This window comes from Arvicola amphibius, chromosome 1, assembly GCF_903992535.2.
Source record: "Arvicola amphibius chromosome 1, mArvAmp1.2, whole genome shotgun sequence".
Lineage (NCBI taxonomy): Eukaryota > Metazoa > Chordata > Mammalia > Rodentia > Cricetidae > Arvicola > Arvicola amphibius.
The window spans coordinates 4,462,700-4,478,537 of record NC_052047.1 but is presented as its reverse complement, the minus strand read 5'-3'; the positions used below and the strand labels follow the sequence as shown (position 1 = coordinate 4,478,537).

General features: G+C 42.5%; 1 protein-coding gene across 1 annotated transcript in view; it reads right to left on the bottom strand.

Moving 5' to 3' along the window:
- The window catches only part of Hsd17b11 (hydroxysteroid 17-beta dehydrogenase 11), a 34,698-nt gene that overhangs the window by 9,770 nt on the left and 9,090 nt on the right, over positions 1-15,838 (bottom strand). The window contains 5 exon segments of the mRNA XM_038325438.2: positions 3,086-3,132; positions 3,134-3,163; positions 3,165-3,225; positions 10,568-10,674; positions 11,755-11,886. Coding sequence (XP_038181366.1) covers positions 3,086-3,132; positions 3,134-3,163; positions 3,165-3,225; positions 10,568-10,674; positions 11,755-11,886 — 377 coding nt within the window.

The window sequence follows — 15,838 nt, the reverse complement described above, 5'->3', positions numbered from 1 at the left end:
AAAAAAAGACACTCAGTGTGGCAGCATTTGTCTGGAGCAGAGAGAGAGAGAGAGAGAGAGAGAGAGAGAGAGAGAGAGAGAGAGAGAGAGAGAGAGAGAGAGAGAGGGAGAGGGAGAGGGAGAGGGAGAGGGAGAGGGAGGGGGAGGGAGAGGGAGGGGGAGAGGGAAGGACAGGGAGGGAGGGAGAGGGAGAGACAGGGAGGGAGGGAGAGGGAGAGAGAGGGAGGGGAAATGTAAAGTGTTTATTACAAATTTAAGTTGTAACAATTTTTCTTATACATTTTTGAAGTGAGCAGCCTGTAAAAATGTGTCCATGGATTACCAACATTATAAATTCACTAAATGTGAATCAATTAGAAAACCTAGTCGATCTGACTAAATGGCATTTTTTAATCATCCATTTCCCTGCAGAATCTATAGTTCAAGATTCTTAGCATCACACATAGGTCCCATAAGATAAGACAGGAGGGCTCTTTGACTATCAATCAGTACAAAGTTTCATCCCTAACTTCCAAACACAGTGTAACTCACCAGGATGAATTTTGTACTTCTAACCTTACACCAACCCTAACTGCTGCTGAATTATCTGGCAATCCGTTACTAGTATAAATTATATCACTATATAAATCTTTAAAAATTGTTATTAGCTTGGATATTGCAACTTGCATATTGCTTTGTATAAAAGATCTACTTAGTAGTTTCAATATAATTAAATAAACAAAACAGAAGTTCCTGGGTTAAAAAGAAAAGAAAGAAAAATGTCCTTATTTAATATAATACCAGGTACAATGACTATGTACCCATGGAGAAACTAAAGAGAAAATAAATTTTACACTATAGATGGACGTAGGGTGGCTCATGGCTCAATCACAGTCTTTAAGCTTTAGATGGCTGTGTGCTCTGAACACACTGTATTTCAAATATTAATTTTAGCATCTGTCTGGCTGGGCAGCAGGAAGCTGCAGCTTCCAGTGAGTGAGGTCAGACACTCCCTCATTGTGCTGCTGTGGCCTTAGGGAGGGTGGATAAGTTAAGTTACCTGCACTTTGCTAACCAGGCTCATAGTTTGTGATGTCACTGGGAGGCGAGCCTACTGTAATCAGGAGCACTGGGTCCTTGTCCGGCCCTAGGGATCCTGGTGTTTTTAAAGAGCTCCTTATTTGGGTCCAATATCGGCTTTGCACTCAGCCTGTATTTAAACCAGAATGAGCCCTCTTCCCAAGTGAGTCACCCACATATTCCTCACTAATTTCAAAGACACTTCACAAAGAATGGCCAAATTAGAGGAGAACGGAACAAAATCTGAGGGGGCAGGATAAGCTAAAATAATTTATAATATCAATATAACCAAATAGAGAATCCAAATGCATAGTTAAGTAGGTACATGAATTTATGATATAAATTTAGGTCCATGAAGGAAATAATGAGTCATTAAACAATAGAACAAAATAACTTATTAGCTCTTTGGGAAAAAGCAATGAGACTGTGTTGTAACCTCAGTTCTTTCTTAAGCCAAAATAGAGGTTCAGATTTAACTGTAAAAAGTACAGCCATAAACGTCATGAAAGGACTGGCATGTATGTGGCTTTCCCTGACAGAGTACCTGCCTTGCATGTGTGCAAAGCACTGGGTCCAACTACTGCCCCATCTCCTCCCACTCAAGCGACCAGAAAGTGATACGGGTGTGTCAAGAGAGGGGCCTTTCAAAACACCTCATGGAACCTAAAGGCCATGGGGACAGCCCTGGGAGAACATATGCAACCAATGTGACATGCAAAGGATCTGAGAAACAGGAAGGACTGTCTGCTGGAACCTCTGGAGCTCCTAGAAGAGCAAGCTCATACCATGAAACAGACAGCCATGAAAGCGGTTGCAGTGAGCTAGTTTATTAATATAAAGATTCTTCATGAGTGGAGTTTTGGCCATGATTTAAAAAGAGCAGAAAGGAGGTTGATGAAGTAAGAGGCCCGCCTTCACTGTGGGCAACTGGTACACTAGTGCCTTGCTTGCTGGAGGGGCAGCTGTAGGAATAATGACAATTCTCTAGACCATTCGATTTGATATACTAAATGGCCCTTCACGGATCTATCCACAGGAAATCATTTAATCATAAGAACTGCGTTATGCAATGAGGACTCTAAGAGAGACATACATGGGTCTAATCTACATGGGAAGTACGAAAACGACAAGATCTCCTGAGTAAATTGGGAGCATGGGGACCATGGGAGAGGGCTGAAGGGGAGGGGAGAAGAGGGAAGGGAGTGGAGAAAAAAAATACAGCTCAATAAAAACAAAAACAAAAGATCCAACAGGAAAAAAAAAAAAGACCTGCATTATGATTACTGAGAAATTAAAGCTGATGCCCCAGGGACGAAAGATGAAAATTATCCCCAGGGCTGATTCTTTATTGATTTTTTTAAACCAAAGAAATAATTTGGTTTGGAACTCCTTTTGGAAGACAACCTCTAAATCCACCAAGGGAAGAACTTTCACGCTGTAGCACCAGAACAACCTGTGTGGTTTTTGACCAGGGTCCCAGGCGCCCTCCCCACCACTGCCCTACCTGGGACCCAGGCGCCCTCCCCACCACTGCCCTGCCTGGGGCCCAGGCACCCTCCTCACCACTGCCCTACCTGGGACCCAGGCACCCTCCCCACCACTGCCCTACCTGGGACCCAGGCGCCCTCCCCACCACTGCCCTACCTGGGACCCAGGCGCCCTCCCCACCACTGCCCTACCTCAACCAAACAACATAAGTCCCCTCTGGGGTGGGAGAGTCCAGCATGTGTCCCAAGCACTCCAGGACACACGAATGTACAGAATGAGTCTGAAACCTTCCCTGATCCAGGGTTGAAGAAACAGGAAAGATTAACCAATTCTCCTGTGCCATGCAGATTTGTGGTCTATAGCCATGCTCTGAGCACTTTCTCTCCTTGGTTCCCCACAACTACAGAATCTGAAAAGCAAAGACAGCTAACAGCATCAGATATCAGGTATTTCAGGACTAATCTGCTCAGGATTAATCCCCACAGAATGAGCTCCCATAGCAACCACCCTCCTGCGGTCCTCTTCTGGTTCCTGCTTATTGGTACTCGGGTTCTTGATGAAACCCGTTGTTATGAAGTTAGGGCAAGAGACAGGACGTTTGGACTCCGGTTTTTTCCCAGGGCAGCCAGTTCATCCGTCAAGGCTCTGTGGAAGCCAACTGCAGCAAACTTGCTGGAACTGAAAGAAAGAGGTTACAAGTAAATTCAGGAACACTGGTCCTGTAGTTGGGTGAGCTCTTCTGGTCAGCAGCGGGGGGCACCCCTCCTCTCAGGTCTGGTGTAGACTGAGAGGGTCAGAACAACACAGAGGTAAATTCCTCGGCACACGAGAGTCTCAGGCACAGAGCATAGGATAGTTCCTACACATTGAATCCCTAACCGGCTGGACTTAGTGAATTAAATGAGCTGGCAGGAGACTCATTTTTGTGTTTGCTTTCATTATTGTTCTTTCCATAAAATCCACGGTCACCGTGAATCTGCTTATTATTTAGCCTAAAACAGTTGTTATTCAGTGGACAGTTCCTGAGTAGACACCTGTTCTTCCTTTGAGTCACACCTTAACTTCCTCCGAGTCCTTCCTGCCCCTCCCCCATCCCCATTATATAACACTTAAGTTTTCTAGGATAGAATGTTTCAGATTTGTAATGAAACATTGACTGTGCTTTTTTGCATATATACTTTTTAAAGAATTATCGACCCTGAAACGGTGTGTATGCATGTGTGTGCACGCATGCACTGTGTATATATTTGTGTAAAGGAAGATTTTGACATTGATGATTCTCATTAATGCCCTTTGCCTTATTTTTCGAGACAGGGTCTCTCACTGACCCTGAAGCTTGTGCACTGACTACACCGGCTGGCAGACAAGCCCCAGAGATCCTCTTCTCCCTCTCTGCCTGGATGGTGCTCCGGTCGAGGTGTGGGCTGCTGCTGGGCTTGTGGAGGAAACGGGGGTCTGAACTCAGTCCCTGGTTTGGGTAGCCAGCCCCGCACTTTACTGACTGAGCCATCCCCCCAAGATCTTTTCTGTTACACTTTTACTGTAAGTTTCTTTCCGTGACGATATTGGTCACAAATGAGGCTCCAGGGCCTGGCCTAGGACTGGCCTCTTAACAGTACCCAGTAAATAGCTGTCAAATGGATCAGAGTGCAAAGCAATTCTGACAAAAACATCTTCATTTGGAAATATTGTGAAACTACTCTAAATAGACTTTATTTTTCCAGGTAGCTTTAAAAAGAGGTTTATAGGGATAGTAAGTATATATTTAAAGTATATTACTTTAAATTTTATATGAAAGCATATAATACATTATATTTCATATATAAAGATATAATTCAATCATTTGTGGGTATCTTACATTACTAATTTTAAAAACTGTCATAAGATACATGTAACATAAAACCTGTTATCTCAAGCATATAGTTCAGCGATATTAATTGCCAGATAGTTTTATGTTTTTAAATCTCTATGAACAAGAAATTAGATAAGGTTTCTACATATTCTTGTCAATTAAGCTGTCCTCTGAAAAACAGAAAGCTGTAGAAAATTTTCTTTTTTTAGCCTAGAAATATACTGAACCGTAAACAAAATACATTGATTTCAATAACGAGGTACAAAGCTTCACTACACTGAAGAACATAACACATAGCAGCAATGACACCTATAATTAATCTGTATAGGACAGGAGCTGCTCCTAGTGAATTTTCACCCTCACAACAATCCATGATACAGGTGTTTTTATGAGTGTGGTTTACCGAAGCAGAAATCAAAGCTCAAGATGCAAACTGAGGAGGAAGAAGGAAGCTTGAAGTGGTAGAAAGCGTGGCTTAGAGGCAGCTGGCAGTTAAGAGCCCTTGCCGTTCTTGCAGAGGACTGGGGTTCCATTCTCAGCACCCACATGGCTGCTCACAGTTGTCTGTAACTCCAGCTGCACGGAAATCAACACCCTCTCTGGCCTCCACAGGCACCGGGCTCACATGTGGTACACATACAAGCAGGCAGGCAAAATACCCATACACAAAATAAAAATAAAAAATCTTTAAAAAAGTAAACAATAAATCAGACCCAAATAGTCTACAACTAAAGGTGACAGGCTTCTGACAAAATCAGCCAGTAAAGGACAACCCTCTGAACATCCACAACACACAGCAAACGTGTTAAACTACAGCAGTGTGGGTGAGAGGCATCGCTTAGGGCGGAGTGCTGGCCTGGCACGTGGAAGGTACCGAGTCTGATCCTCAGCACTTCAGAGCAAAACAAAACTAGCTGGAAAAAAAGAATCCTCTAAGCGCTAATAAAAGGTTTGTTCTATTAAAAAAAAAAAGACTAAAGGAAACTGGAAGAAAAATCATGAAATAAATTATCAACAAAGACAGATGTATAAACACGCTCATTTGGGTCATAACTCATAGAGTACACACATTAGCATTCTTCTCTAATGAATAATGGTCAAATAATGTAAAAACTCATATTTTCTGTTTGTCTTTCAACAGACTGGTGGACTTCTTTTTTTTTTTTTTTTTTTGGTTTTTCGAGACAGGGTTTCCCTGTACTTTCTAGAGCCTGTCCTGGAACTAGCTCTTGTAGACCAGGCTAGCCTGGAACTCAGAGATCCGCCTGCCTCTGCATCCCGAGTGCTGGGATTAAAGATGTGCGCCACCACCGCCCGGCTTGGTGGACTTCTTTATAATTAATTGAGCCTAGCAACTTTTAAAATTCTGGATCTTTTTTTTTTTTTTTTTTTTAAGTTGAGATTAAAAAAAAAATAAGTACCACGGCTTTCTGTTTTCCAAAGCACAGGTTAAACTAGCCCTTTCTGAAAGGTAGTTTGACAAAGACATAAAAGTAATTAAAGTTGAATCAAATTCACGGTTTCCTCCTCTTTGATTCGGCATCGTGTCTAAGAGTCTACACAGAGAAACATCAGTGGTGTTGTCTAAAGGTTAATGTGGGGTGAAGCTAATGGAAGTGCATAGTTGAGAACAATTAAGACTGTCTGTGATGGGCAGCATTTGGATCCCGTGATCCGGTCACACCACAGTTATCAAGCAGCCAAATCTCTAGAACTGGATCCAGAATGGTCTAGACCCTGGCGCCTAGAGCTCCCTTGTTTGAAGGCACTGTGGGGAAGTGATGGTCTTCCTGAGCTTGAGGTTTAAAGGGGTCCGTTGACCTGCTGGTGGCTGATCCTCAAGAGGGAAGAGCCTGCCAGAGATTGACTCTGGCTACTCCCGGCTCTGGAGTTTTGTTATTTCTAGTAACTGAGAGAATCCTGAGACAGTCTTAACAATAATGAATGACTGAGTCGTGATGCACAAAGAATCACATGACAGGAACTGAAATGATGCCGGTGTGCTGGGCGTGGTGGTGCACACCTTAATCCTAGCATTCTGTAGGCAGAGGCAGGTGGATCTCTGTGAGTTTGAGGCCAACCTGGTCTAAAAAGCCAATTCCACAACAGCCAGGGCTGTTACACAGAGAAATCCTGCCAAAAAAAAATCATAACCAAAACCAAACAAAAAAGAAAACGGTGCTGGCACACAATATGTATAATTTAATAATTTTCAATTAGGAATACAAGACTACATGGCAGTTGTTTTTTGTAGTCTGTCTGTCTGTTTTGAGACAAAGTCTCCCATGCCCCACAGGTTGGCTCTGGGTCACGGGCAGGGAAAAGTGAGCTAAGATCATAGGTGTGCACTGGCCTAGGCTGTACACATGGATTACGAGGGAAACCCAAGGCAAGTGAGGCTGACTGTTACAGTGTTCTTTCGTAGGCAGGTTAAACAGCTTTCGCACATAGTAGGGGAGCAGACTTAACTGGCTTTAAGGCAGGTTGTTAACTCTGGCTGTGAGGTCCTGTAAGAGTTCCAGTCTCTGAGGATGTAAGAGAGGTTTTCAGAATGGTATGTCAGCAGAGAGTAGGTATGAACTTTAGGGTGAACCTCAATACGAACGTAGGAAGCCTAGAAGGGAGTGGGCTGCCCCCACCCCTTGCAATATCACCTCCAGTCTCCACTACAGTTGGGATCATGACTTCCGACTTCCAATCATGCTTTAAGCAGCATTTCATCGTAAGCCAATGTTCACATGCAGTTTTGCTGAGTGTTCCTACACTGGCTATTTGCGTTGACAAAATATATTTTCAAGCTCATTGCTATCTTTTAAAAAATCAACTTTGAAGTTGGGAGCAGGAAAGGAGTGTTGGGTTTTAAACATGGGCCAAACAGCTGAGGGGCCTATTTAATATATCAGGATGGATGCTGGCCACCAGGTTCTCCCAGCATCCCTCAGTCCCTACCTGTTACAGGTATGGGTGACACATCCCACCCCCTACCCTAAACATTTCCAGCCCAGGCACTGGGCTGCCCTTCCCCCAACTGCCCTTCTCTATATATCCCACCATTTTGGCTATGCCAGTCTCTCGGCCCAGGCTGCCTCTCTTGGTCAGCAGCCCCTCTCCCTTTACCTTCCCCTCCCATGACTCAGGGCCATGTCTACTTTGGGCTCTCCCTGATGTCTCTACCTTTGGCTATGCTCTCCCACGTGTCTATAATGAATGTCCTCCTCTGTACCTAGGAACAGTCATGTCCTTTCCTGTTGATTTCACTTCTTTTTCATCCAAGAAGGGAGGTTGATCAGGGGGAAGTGAGAGGGGGCCGTGGGGGGCCATGAATACGATCAAAATACAAGGCATGAAATTCTCAAAGACTTAATAAAATGCTGTATTAAAAATCAAGATGCCATTAAAAAACCCACTTGGCAAACACCAAACATCATCTCAGGAAAGGCTCAGGCCAGCTTTATCTTCCTCGCTATGATGTCAGTGCTGTCGCTGTGGGCTTTCACGGTAATCGCTGAAACTGTTCCGATACCGCTCCTTCAGCGTGATTCCCTTTCTCCTGAGAGAGACGGTCAGAGAGTCCTCGTGCTGTGACAACCACTACAGTGACAGGCGAGGGCTCGGCTATAGAGAAAAGAGCCAGCAATTCTGTTTTCCCTTCGTTTCACCCCACAAAGGGCAGCTGGAGAACACAGAACCGGTTTCTGGGGCCGTATTCTGGGAGCCGACAGGTGGGGCCCTATTGTTTTTGGTGATTACAGGGAAGTAGAACTGAAATTCCAGCAGGTGCCCTCCAGTTACTAAGCAGCCCCCCGATCTCAGAATCGGTGCTAAGTTCTCTGTGTTCTAGGATTTACATCAGATACGGTTATCAAACTGCTTCATGGATAAGGAAAATCCAGCACAGGAAAGGTGAGCAACTTTGCCTACATCATTATCCCATAAGAATCCCTTCTTAGCAACACCCCAGATGTTCATGATGGTAGAACAGGCAGACAGGTTGCTTTAGAGTCACATGATATAAAACTACATATGATTAAACAATAGCCACAAATGACATTATGGGCACTTCTCACAAACAAGGTGAGATTCCATGCACATAAAGATCAAAAGTGGGCAAATGTAACCTGTGTCATTACGATGGTAACTAGGGGAGCACTAAGAGGCTTCAGGTGTGATGGCTTTTTTATGACCACTTTTTAAATAGATGATCTACTTTGAAGCAATTATTTTTCATTATTATAAATGTGTATTAGTGATGTGGGATTTCCCTCTGTACCATTGATTAATAAAGAAACTGCTTTGGACCTATAGCAAGGCAGAACTTAGGTAGGCAGGAAAAGCTAGGCTGAATGCTGGGAGAAAGAAGGACAGAATCAGAGAGACGCCATGTAGCCCAGCTGGAGACAGACACCGGAACATTAACTGGTAAACCACAGCCACATGGCGATAGACAGATTAATAGAAATGGGTTAAATTAATATGTAAGAGTTAGCCAATAGGAAGCTAGAGCTAATGAGACAACCAATGTTTTAAATAATACAGTTTCTGTGTGATTATTTCGGGTCTACGCTAGCCAGGTGACCAGGAACCAACAAGAGGCCTCCTTACTACAGACTGGCGCATAATGTGGGAATCGAACCCACGACCCTGAGATTGTCTCATGCTCTACCAACTGAGTGTTGTAAGCCTTCAAAATTTTAAAATTGTGGCTCAGTGTAGAGTGCTCACCTGGAGTGCACAGGGCCCTGGTGTGATCCAGCACTGCACAGACAGAGTGCTGACCTGACACACACAGGGCTCTGGGTGTGATCCAATATTGCACAGATAGAGTGTTCACTTGGCATGTACAAGGCCTTGGGTGTGACTCAGCACTGCACAGAGTGTTCACCTGGCATGTACAAGGCCCTGGGTGTGATCCAGCACCGAAGAGACTAGGCACACTGGTACACACCTATAAGCCCAGGACTCAAGAGGTAAAAACAAGAACAGGACTTCAAGATCATCCCTGGCTTGGCTGAATGAGACCCTGTCTCAAAACAAAACAACCCCCCCCCCCAACTCACACACAAAGAGGGAGGAAGGGAAGGAGCGAAGGAGAGAAAGAGAGGAAAAAGCACAAAGGAAGAAGAAAAAAGAAAGTAGGTGTTCACTTAGAACACAGGCTCAGTCGACCCCTTGTTAGCAACATCTGATGACGTGGTTTTCCGCTGGTAGAGGCCTTCAGTATCTGTGAAAACCAGCCCTGAGCAGATGCTCAGCAGAACTGAACCAGCGCTGCGAATATTCCTTTATGCTCTGTGAAGATGAGTCACTGTGATTGGTTTAATAGAGAGCTGAATGGCCAATAACCAGGCAGGAAGAGGTTAGGTGGGATTTGTGAAGACAGAGAGGACTCAGAGAGGAAGAGAGATTAGGTCGCCAGTCGGACACAGAGGAAGCAGGACATGCAGGAGGAGAGGTAAGCTCCGTGAGCCACGTGAGGAGGTACAGGGAAAGACTGACTACAACCAGTGAAGGCTGTGATTGGCTCACAGACGAAGATGACAGCTGAGACTCCGGTGGGGGTTCTGCGAGGCTCAGGAACCAGAGCGTCAGCTCAGATAGAGGATACCCACTGTTCTGTGGTCACACCTATCGCAGACAGACGACACCCTCGTCAATTTTAAACGGTCATTCCTCTTTGTAAGTTATTTTACAGCCATCTTCACGGCGCAAAATCATTATTCTTTTGTTTCCCATTGCTAGAAGGCATGGAAAATGTTTTCAGTGACTGTCTTAGAATTGCATCAATTACTCCAGAGACCTCTAGAACAGTTGTTGAGGTGAACTGAAAAGGGGCTTAACAGTTGATGATACTGTTAATCTCAAGGCTTTGCGTAGCTCTTCCTCTTTGGGAAACTTCAAGTCTGTTATCATGATGAAGACAGTCCTCATTAAATAGGGAAAGATAAATTAAGTGCCTACACTCTAAAATTACATTGAATGTGTCTGTACACGTAGCTATCGATGTGTGTAAATATGCATACATAAGTATACATAGGTAGGTGGGTAACTTATTTTTATATAAGATATGTGTAAATCTTATATAAAAGTTTCCAAGGATATAACCAAAATAATAAGACAAAAGCATACAAGTTAAGCATAGGAGTCAGTAGAAGAAAAGTAGTCACTTACCAGTAAGCCAGCAAGAAGGGAACCACTGTGTGCCCGGCTGCTGATGCCACGGTGACAATATGGCCATGATTATTCTTCATCATGTCGGGAAGAAATGCCTTTGTGGTCTAGAAACAATTTTTATTACAAAACCATGTATTATTTATGATTCACAGGTTCATGGAGAATACCTTGAAACAATGATAAGCTCTCCACCAGACTGCCAAGTACAACATCGGCCTGGACAAACAGTCAGGGTGTCACAGCAGAATAATTACAACGGACGCTGAAAGCTCTGAGAACCCATCTTGTTTAAACTGTTCACTGCTCATTCCCTAGCCTCTTCTATCATCTCATACACAGAATAGGAACGATACACCGGAGTACAAGAAGGTTAACGTTTCACATTAAATTGCTAGACAATAATTTGATCATGATCTCAAAAACCACAGAGTGGTTACTAAATGTTTATTGAGTACCCACTGTATGCCTGATGGGGATACAGAAACAAATAAGATATCACCCTGTATTTTATCAAATGTAAACACAGGAAGACAGGCATCTATGGCTTGGGAAAAGCAGGGTAACCAGTACACTGCAGTTTCTTGAACTTTTATCACCCCAAGTTCACATCCAAGAGAATACCAAGGGTTCCTTTATGAACTAGCTGTCTGGGAGCTATTTGAAGTCTTCAGAAGCACACACTAGAGTTCCACTATAAAGTTTGCAGCTTTCGAGGCCAGGAATAATAAGGAGGCTGAGTCTCACGAGAGTTTGAAAGCACACTACACTCACCCTTGTTACAGAATCATAGACAATGACTTGGGTGAACCCTGTGTCCTTTCCATATGTTTATACTACTACAGAGATGTGTGCAAATATAGTTTAGAATCAAAACCGACGAACAAGGCATGATAATGTATGCCTGCAAACTCAATACTCTGAAGGTAGAGGCAGCAGGATCAGGAGTTCAAAGCTAGCCTCAGCTCTATAATAAGTTTATGGCCAGCCTGTGCTACCTGAGACCTCGATACCAAAAAGCCAGAAGAATCAAAACATACACAACACCAGAAACTTAGAAGGACATACTTCATTACTAACTTTGGAAGGTGCAACTGTTGGTAAAAAATGCAGTCATGTCATTAAAAATGAACTCTTAATCTTTAGGTCTTCAAAAGGAAGTATTTTATAAAAGAAATCGCACTCACCCAAAAGTGTGCAAGCACATTGACTTCGAAAGTCTTTTCGATTTGAGCGTCTTGTGTAGCAAACAGATCTGAAGTGTAGACAACGCCAGCGTTATTTACCAGGATGCTAACACTCCCAACTTCTTCCTTTACCTTAAATATCAAAAGATAAACTATATTAACTAAGTGGTTTGACTGTAGGTTTGCATATATATACTGACTATTAAAAGAACATACATTTTTTATCTACTAGGCATGGGGAAAAAGTAGTTATTTTGTTACCTGTATACCAATATGGGGCAAAAGGTCCTTTTTATTTTACCTACTTATGTGCAGAACAACTCTGCTTTAGAATTCTTTTACAATTTAGTCTACTGACTTTGCTCTTATTGATTATGGCTAAAAGATATTTGGATAAATAGCACTGTTTTTAAAACACTTCTTCTAAAGGTAAGCAGAAATTAGTTAAATTTATTAGCAGATTCTAGGACAGGTTATAGGAAATTGTGTAAACCTGGCTCCACTATTGAGATAGTCACATCTATTTCCTTATTGTCATGATGACTTTGCTCTGTTTCTCACCAACCATTCTCTACTGGGTGGCAAAGGCAGAGGAGTACAAAGTAGGGGGTCTTTGGTTAGTCTTGAGTCTAGTTTTGTCTCTGCCACTCTCTGGACTTTAAATAAATGATTCAAATTTTCCATTGCTGCTCTTAGAATAGAGTTAAAAATATAGCGTGTTGTAAGTTACTGTGGGAATAACGGAACAACATGTAAATGAGCTATCTAGTACAACTTATAACATGCTATTACTATTATTATATCATCAATATACATCTATTTATACCTATACCCAAGGGATATGTTTATAGGCTCTTTTCTTGATCTTATAAGGTATCTGAGAAGGTCTTGATATGGAAATATATATGAGGTAAATAATATAAATATTATAAATAGTTGGGCATAGTAGTATACATCTTTAATTCCAGAACTCTGAAGGCAGAAAAAGGCAGATCTCTGTGGGTTGGAGTATAATACGATATACATAGAGAGTTCTAAGCCATCCAGGGCTGCATAGTGAGATCCTGTCTCTAAACAAACAAAAACAAGAGCACAAATAAAAAGTTACAAGCATGGTTGCTAACATGTAAGTGTTTCCCCTGGATAACTAGCTCCTCTCTTTGGTATTAGTTAAGAAGGAAGAACATCTGAGAAACTAAAGTGATTATATGGAGGGGCTTCCATAAGCCACGAGAGCCGAATTTCAAAGGTTATTGCAGCTATGGATAAAATGATTTCTGTTGAGGAAGTACGAGCATGATCACAGGGCTGGCTGCCCAGGGCTGCACGAGGCATCGTTTGAGTGGTGAAAGCTGCTCTATTCAGGAAGTAGGAACTTGTGGTGATTTTCCCAAGTGACCGCTGCGTTTCCAGGGTTCTACTGTAATCAGTAACAGCAGCCCTAAATAAAAGCGCACAAACATTGATGTCTAAACTCCTTTTCATAACAGGTGTGCCAGAGCTCCCAGGTAAGGAAGAGCAAGGACACCATACCAGAACTTCTGTTTTGGTGTGCGTAGTTAGCTCACTGACTGCGTGGACCCCAGAGTCAGACCCTGATACTCACTGGGTTCCACATAACAGCTGGCTTCTCCTCACAAAGTTGCCATTAGTTGTGGCAGCGCCGTGGCAAGGCTGGGGCACTGAAAAGCGGCCAAACTGCCTATTGGAAGCCCTTTGCTTTGCTGTGCATTTAGGATGGGTTCACTCTTCTTCATAGTTAGTGTTCACGATAATGTTCAAGGCAATGACTGTTGTTTGTCCATTTTTTTAAAGATAAGAAGCAGGAACCAATAGAATGGTTTAGGCCATTAAAGGGTGGAAGCCAAACTCATCCAGATCTCCACAAAAACCTCACACAGAAAGGCTGCCAGGGAGCAAAGGTCCGCAAGTGCCCGGGGAAGCTTCTGTGGACAGGCTGAAGTCTCATGGTGACGACTGAATCATATCAGGGTGTGGTTAAGGTAGCAAGGGCCAAGCGACAGTATTTGGTCTTTCATATGCAATATCAATACTCCCATCTCTAGAGCACAGCATGAAAATTACTAGCAATGCCCTCAAATTACTGTTTCCCAGACACTATCAACTTTTTCTTCTTAAAAATATTTATTTATTTAGAACACATGTGCTTAGTGTATTTATTTAGTAAAACACCACAGTTGTGTCTATACAAATAGTTTTTTACTTCTGTTTAATAACCTTGATTATTTAGGGACAGTGTGGGTTGGAATCCATAATTGTACATCTTAGGTTCAGCAGCTTGAGTCATTTCGGCCTGCATGTACACCTGCAGGCAGAAGACAGCACCAGATCTCACTATAGATGGTGCTGAACTGCCTGTGGGTGCTGGGGACTGAACTCAGGACCTATGGAAGAGCAGCCAGTGCTCTCAACCTCTGAGCCAGATTAGTTGCTTTTTTCTTTTCTTTTTCTCTTCTTTTCTCTTTTCCTTTCTTTCTTTCTTTCTTTCTTTCTTTCTTTCTTTCTTTCTTTCTTTCTTTCTCTCTTTCTTTCTCTCCCCCCCTCTCTCTTTCTTTCTTTCTTTTTTCTTTTTTTTTGGTTTTTCGAGACAGGGTTTCTCTGTAGCATTTTTTAGAGCCTGTCCTGGAACTAGCTCTTGTAGACCAGGCTGGCCTCGAACTCACAGAGATCCGCCTGCCTCTGCCTCCCGAGTGCTGGGATTAAAGGTGTGCGCCACCACCGCCCGGCTTTCTTTCTTTTTTTGAGACAGAGTTTCTCTATTTAACAGCCCTAGCTGTCCTGGAACTCACTCTGTAGACCAGGCTGGGTTTGAAAGTTTATCCTATTATCTGACAAAACAGACTTTAAACTAAAACTAATCAGAAGAGAGAAAGAGGGACACATCATTTTAATCAAAGGGACAGTTAACCAAGTAGATGTTACTGTCCTAAGCATGTATGTACCAAACTCTGAGGCACCTGGTTTCATTAAAAGCAAAACAAACAAACAAGCCAGCAAACCACTACTACTGGATTTAAAGACACAGATTAATATAAACCCAGTAGTAGTAGGGGATTTCAATACCACACTTCCTCCAATAGACAGGTCATCTGTACAGAGATGAAAGATGACATCATACATCCAATGACCTAACAGATCCCTACAGAGCAGTCCAACCAAACACCAAGGGTGTACCTTCTACTCTGCAGCACATGGAAACTTGTCTAAATTGGACCACACCCTGGGACACAAAACAAATCTTTAAAAATTCAAAAAGATTGAAATCACTCCTTGTATCCCATCTGACCACAAAACAGCAAAACTGAAAAATTATAGCAAACAAATCTTTAGCAAACACGCAACTTATGTGCTCTGGGATTCCCCTATGTACGTTGTACTATGTTTACTACCATTGGTTAATAAAGAAGTTGCTTTGGCCTATGGTTGGGCAGAATAGAGCTAGGTGCGAAAACTAGACTGAATGCAGGGAGAAAGAAGGCAGAGTCAGGCAGTCATCACGTAGCCGCCCAAGAAACAAGATGTGAAATAACAAACCACGAGGCTCATGGTAAAATATAAAAAAAAAAATCAAAATGGGTTAATTTAAGATGTAAGAGCTAGCTAGGAATATGCTGGAGCCATTGGGCAAACAGTATTGTAATTAATATAGTTTTTGTGTGATTATTTGGATCTGGGTGCCTGGGAAGCAGCAGTGCAGTCTCCAGTTACCCTAATGGAGATTAAACAGCACATTATGAGTGGTGAATGGACCTAAGGAAAAATAATCAGAAAGAAATAAAAAATTTCCTAGAACTAAATAAAATAAAAACACAACAAAACCTCAGGTACAAGTTGAAAGGAGTCTTCTGAGGGGGAGTGTAGAGCTCTAAGTGACTATATTAAAAACTCAGAAAGAGCCTAAATAAATGATTTAATGGTACAACTAAAAAATTTTAAAAAAACAAGAACAAACCAAACCTAAACCCAATCAATGGGAATCAACAAAATAGAAACAACAAATAATACATAGAATCAATAAATCTAAGAGCTGTTTTTTTGGAGACAATAAACAAGATTGATAGCT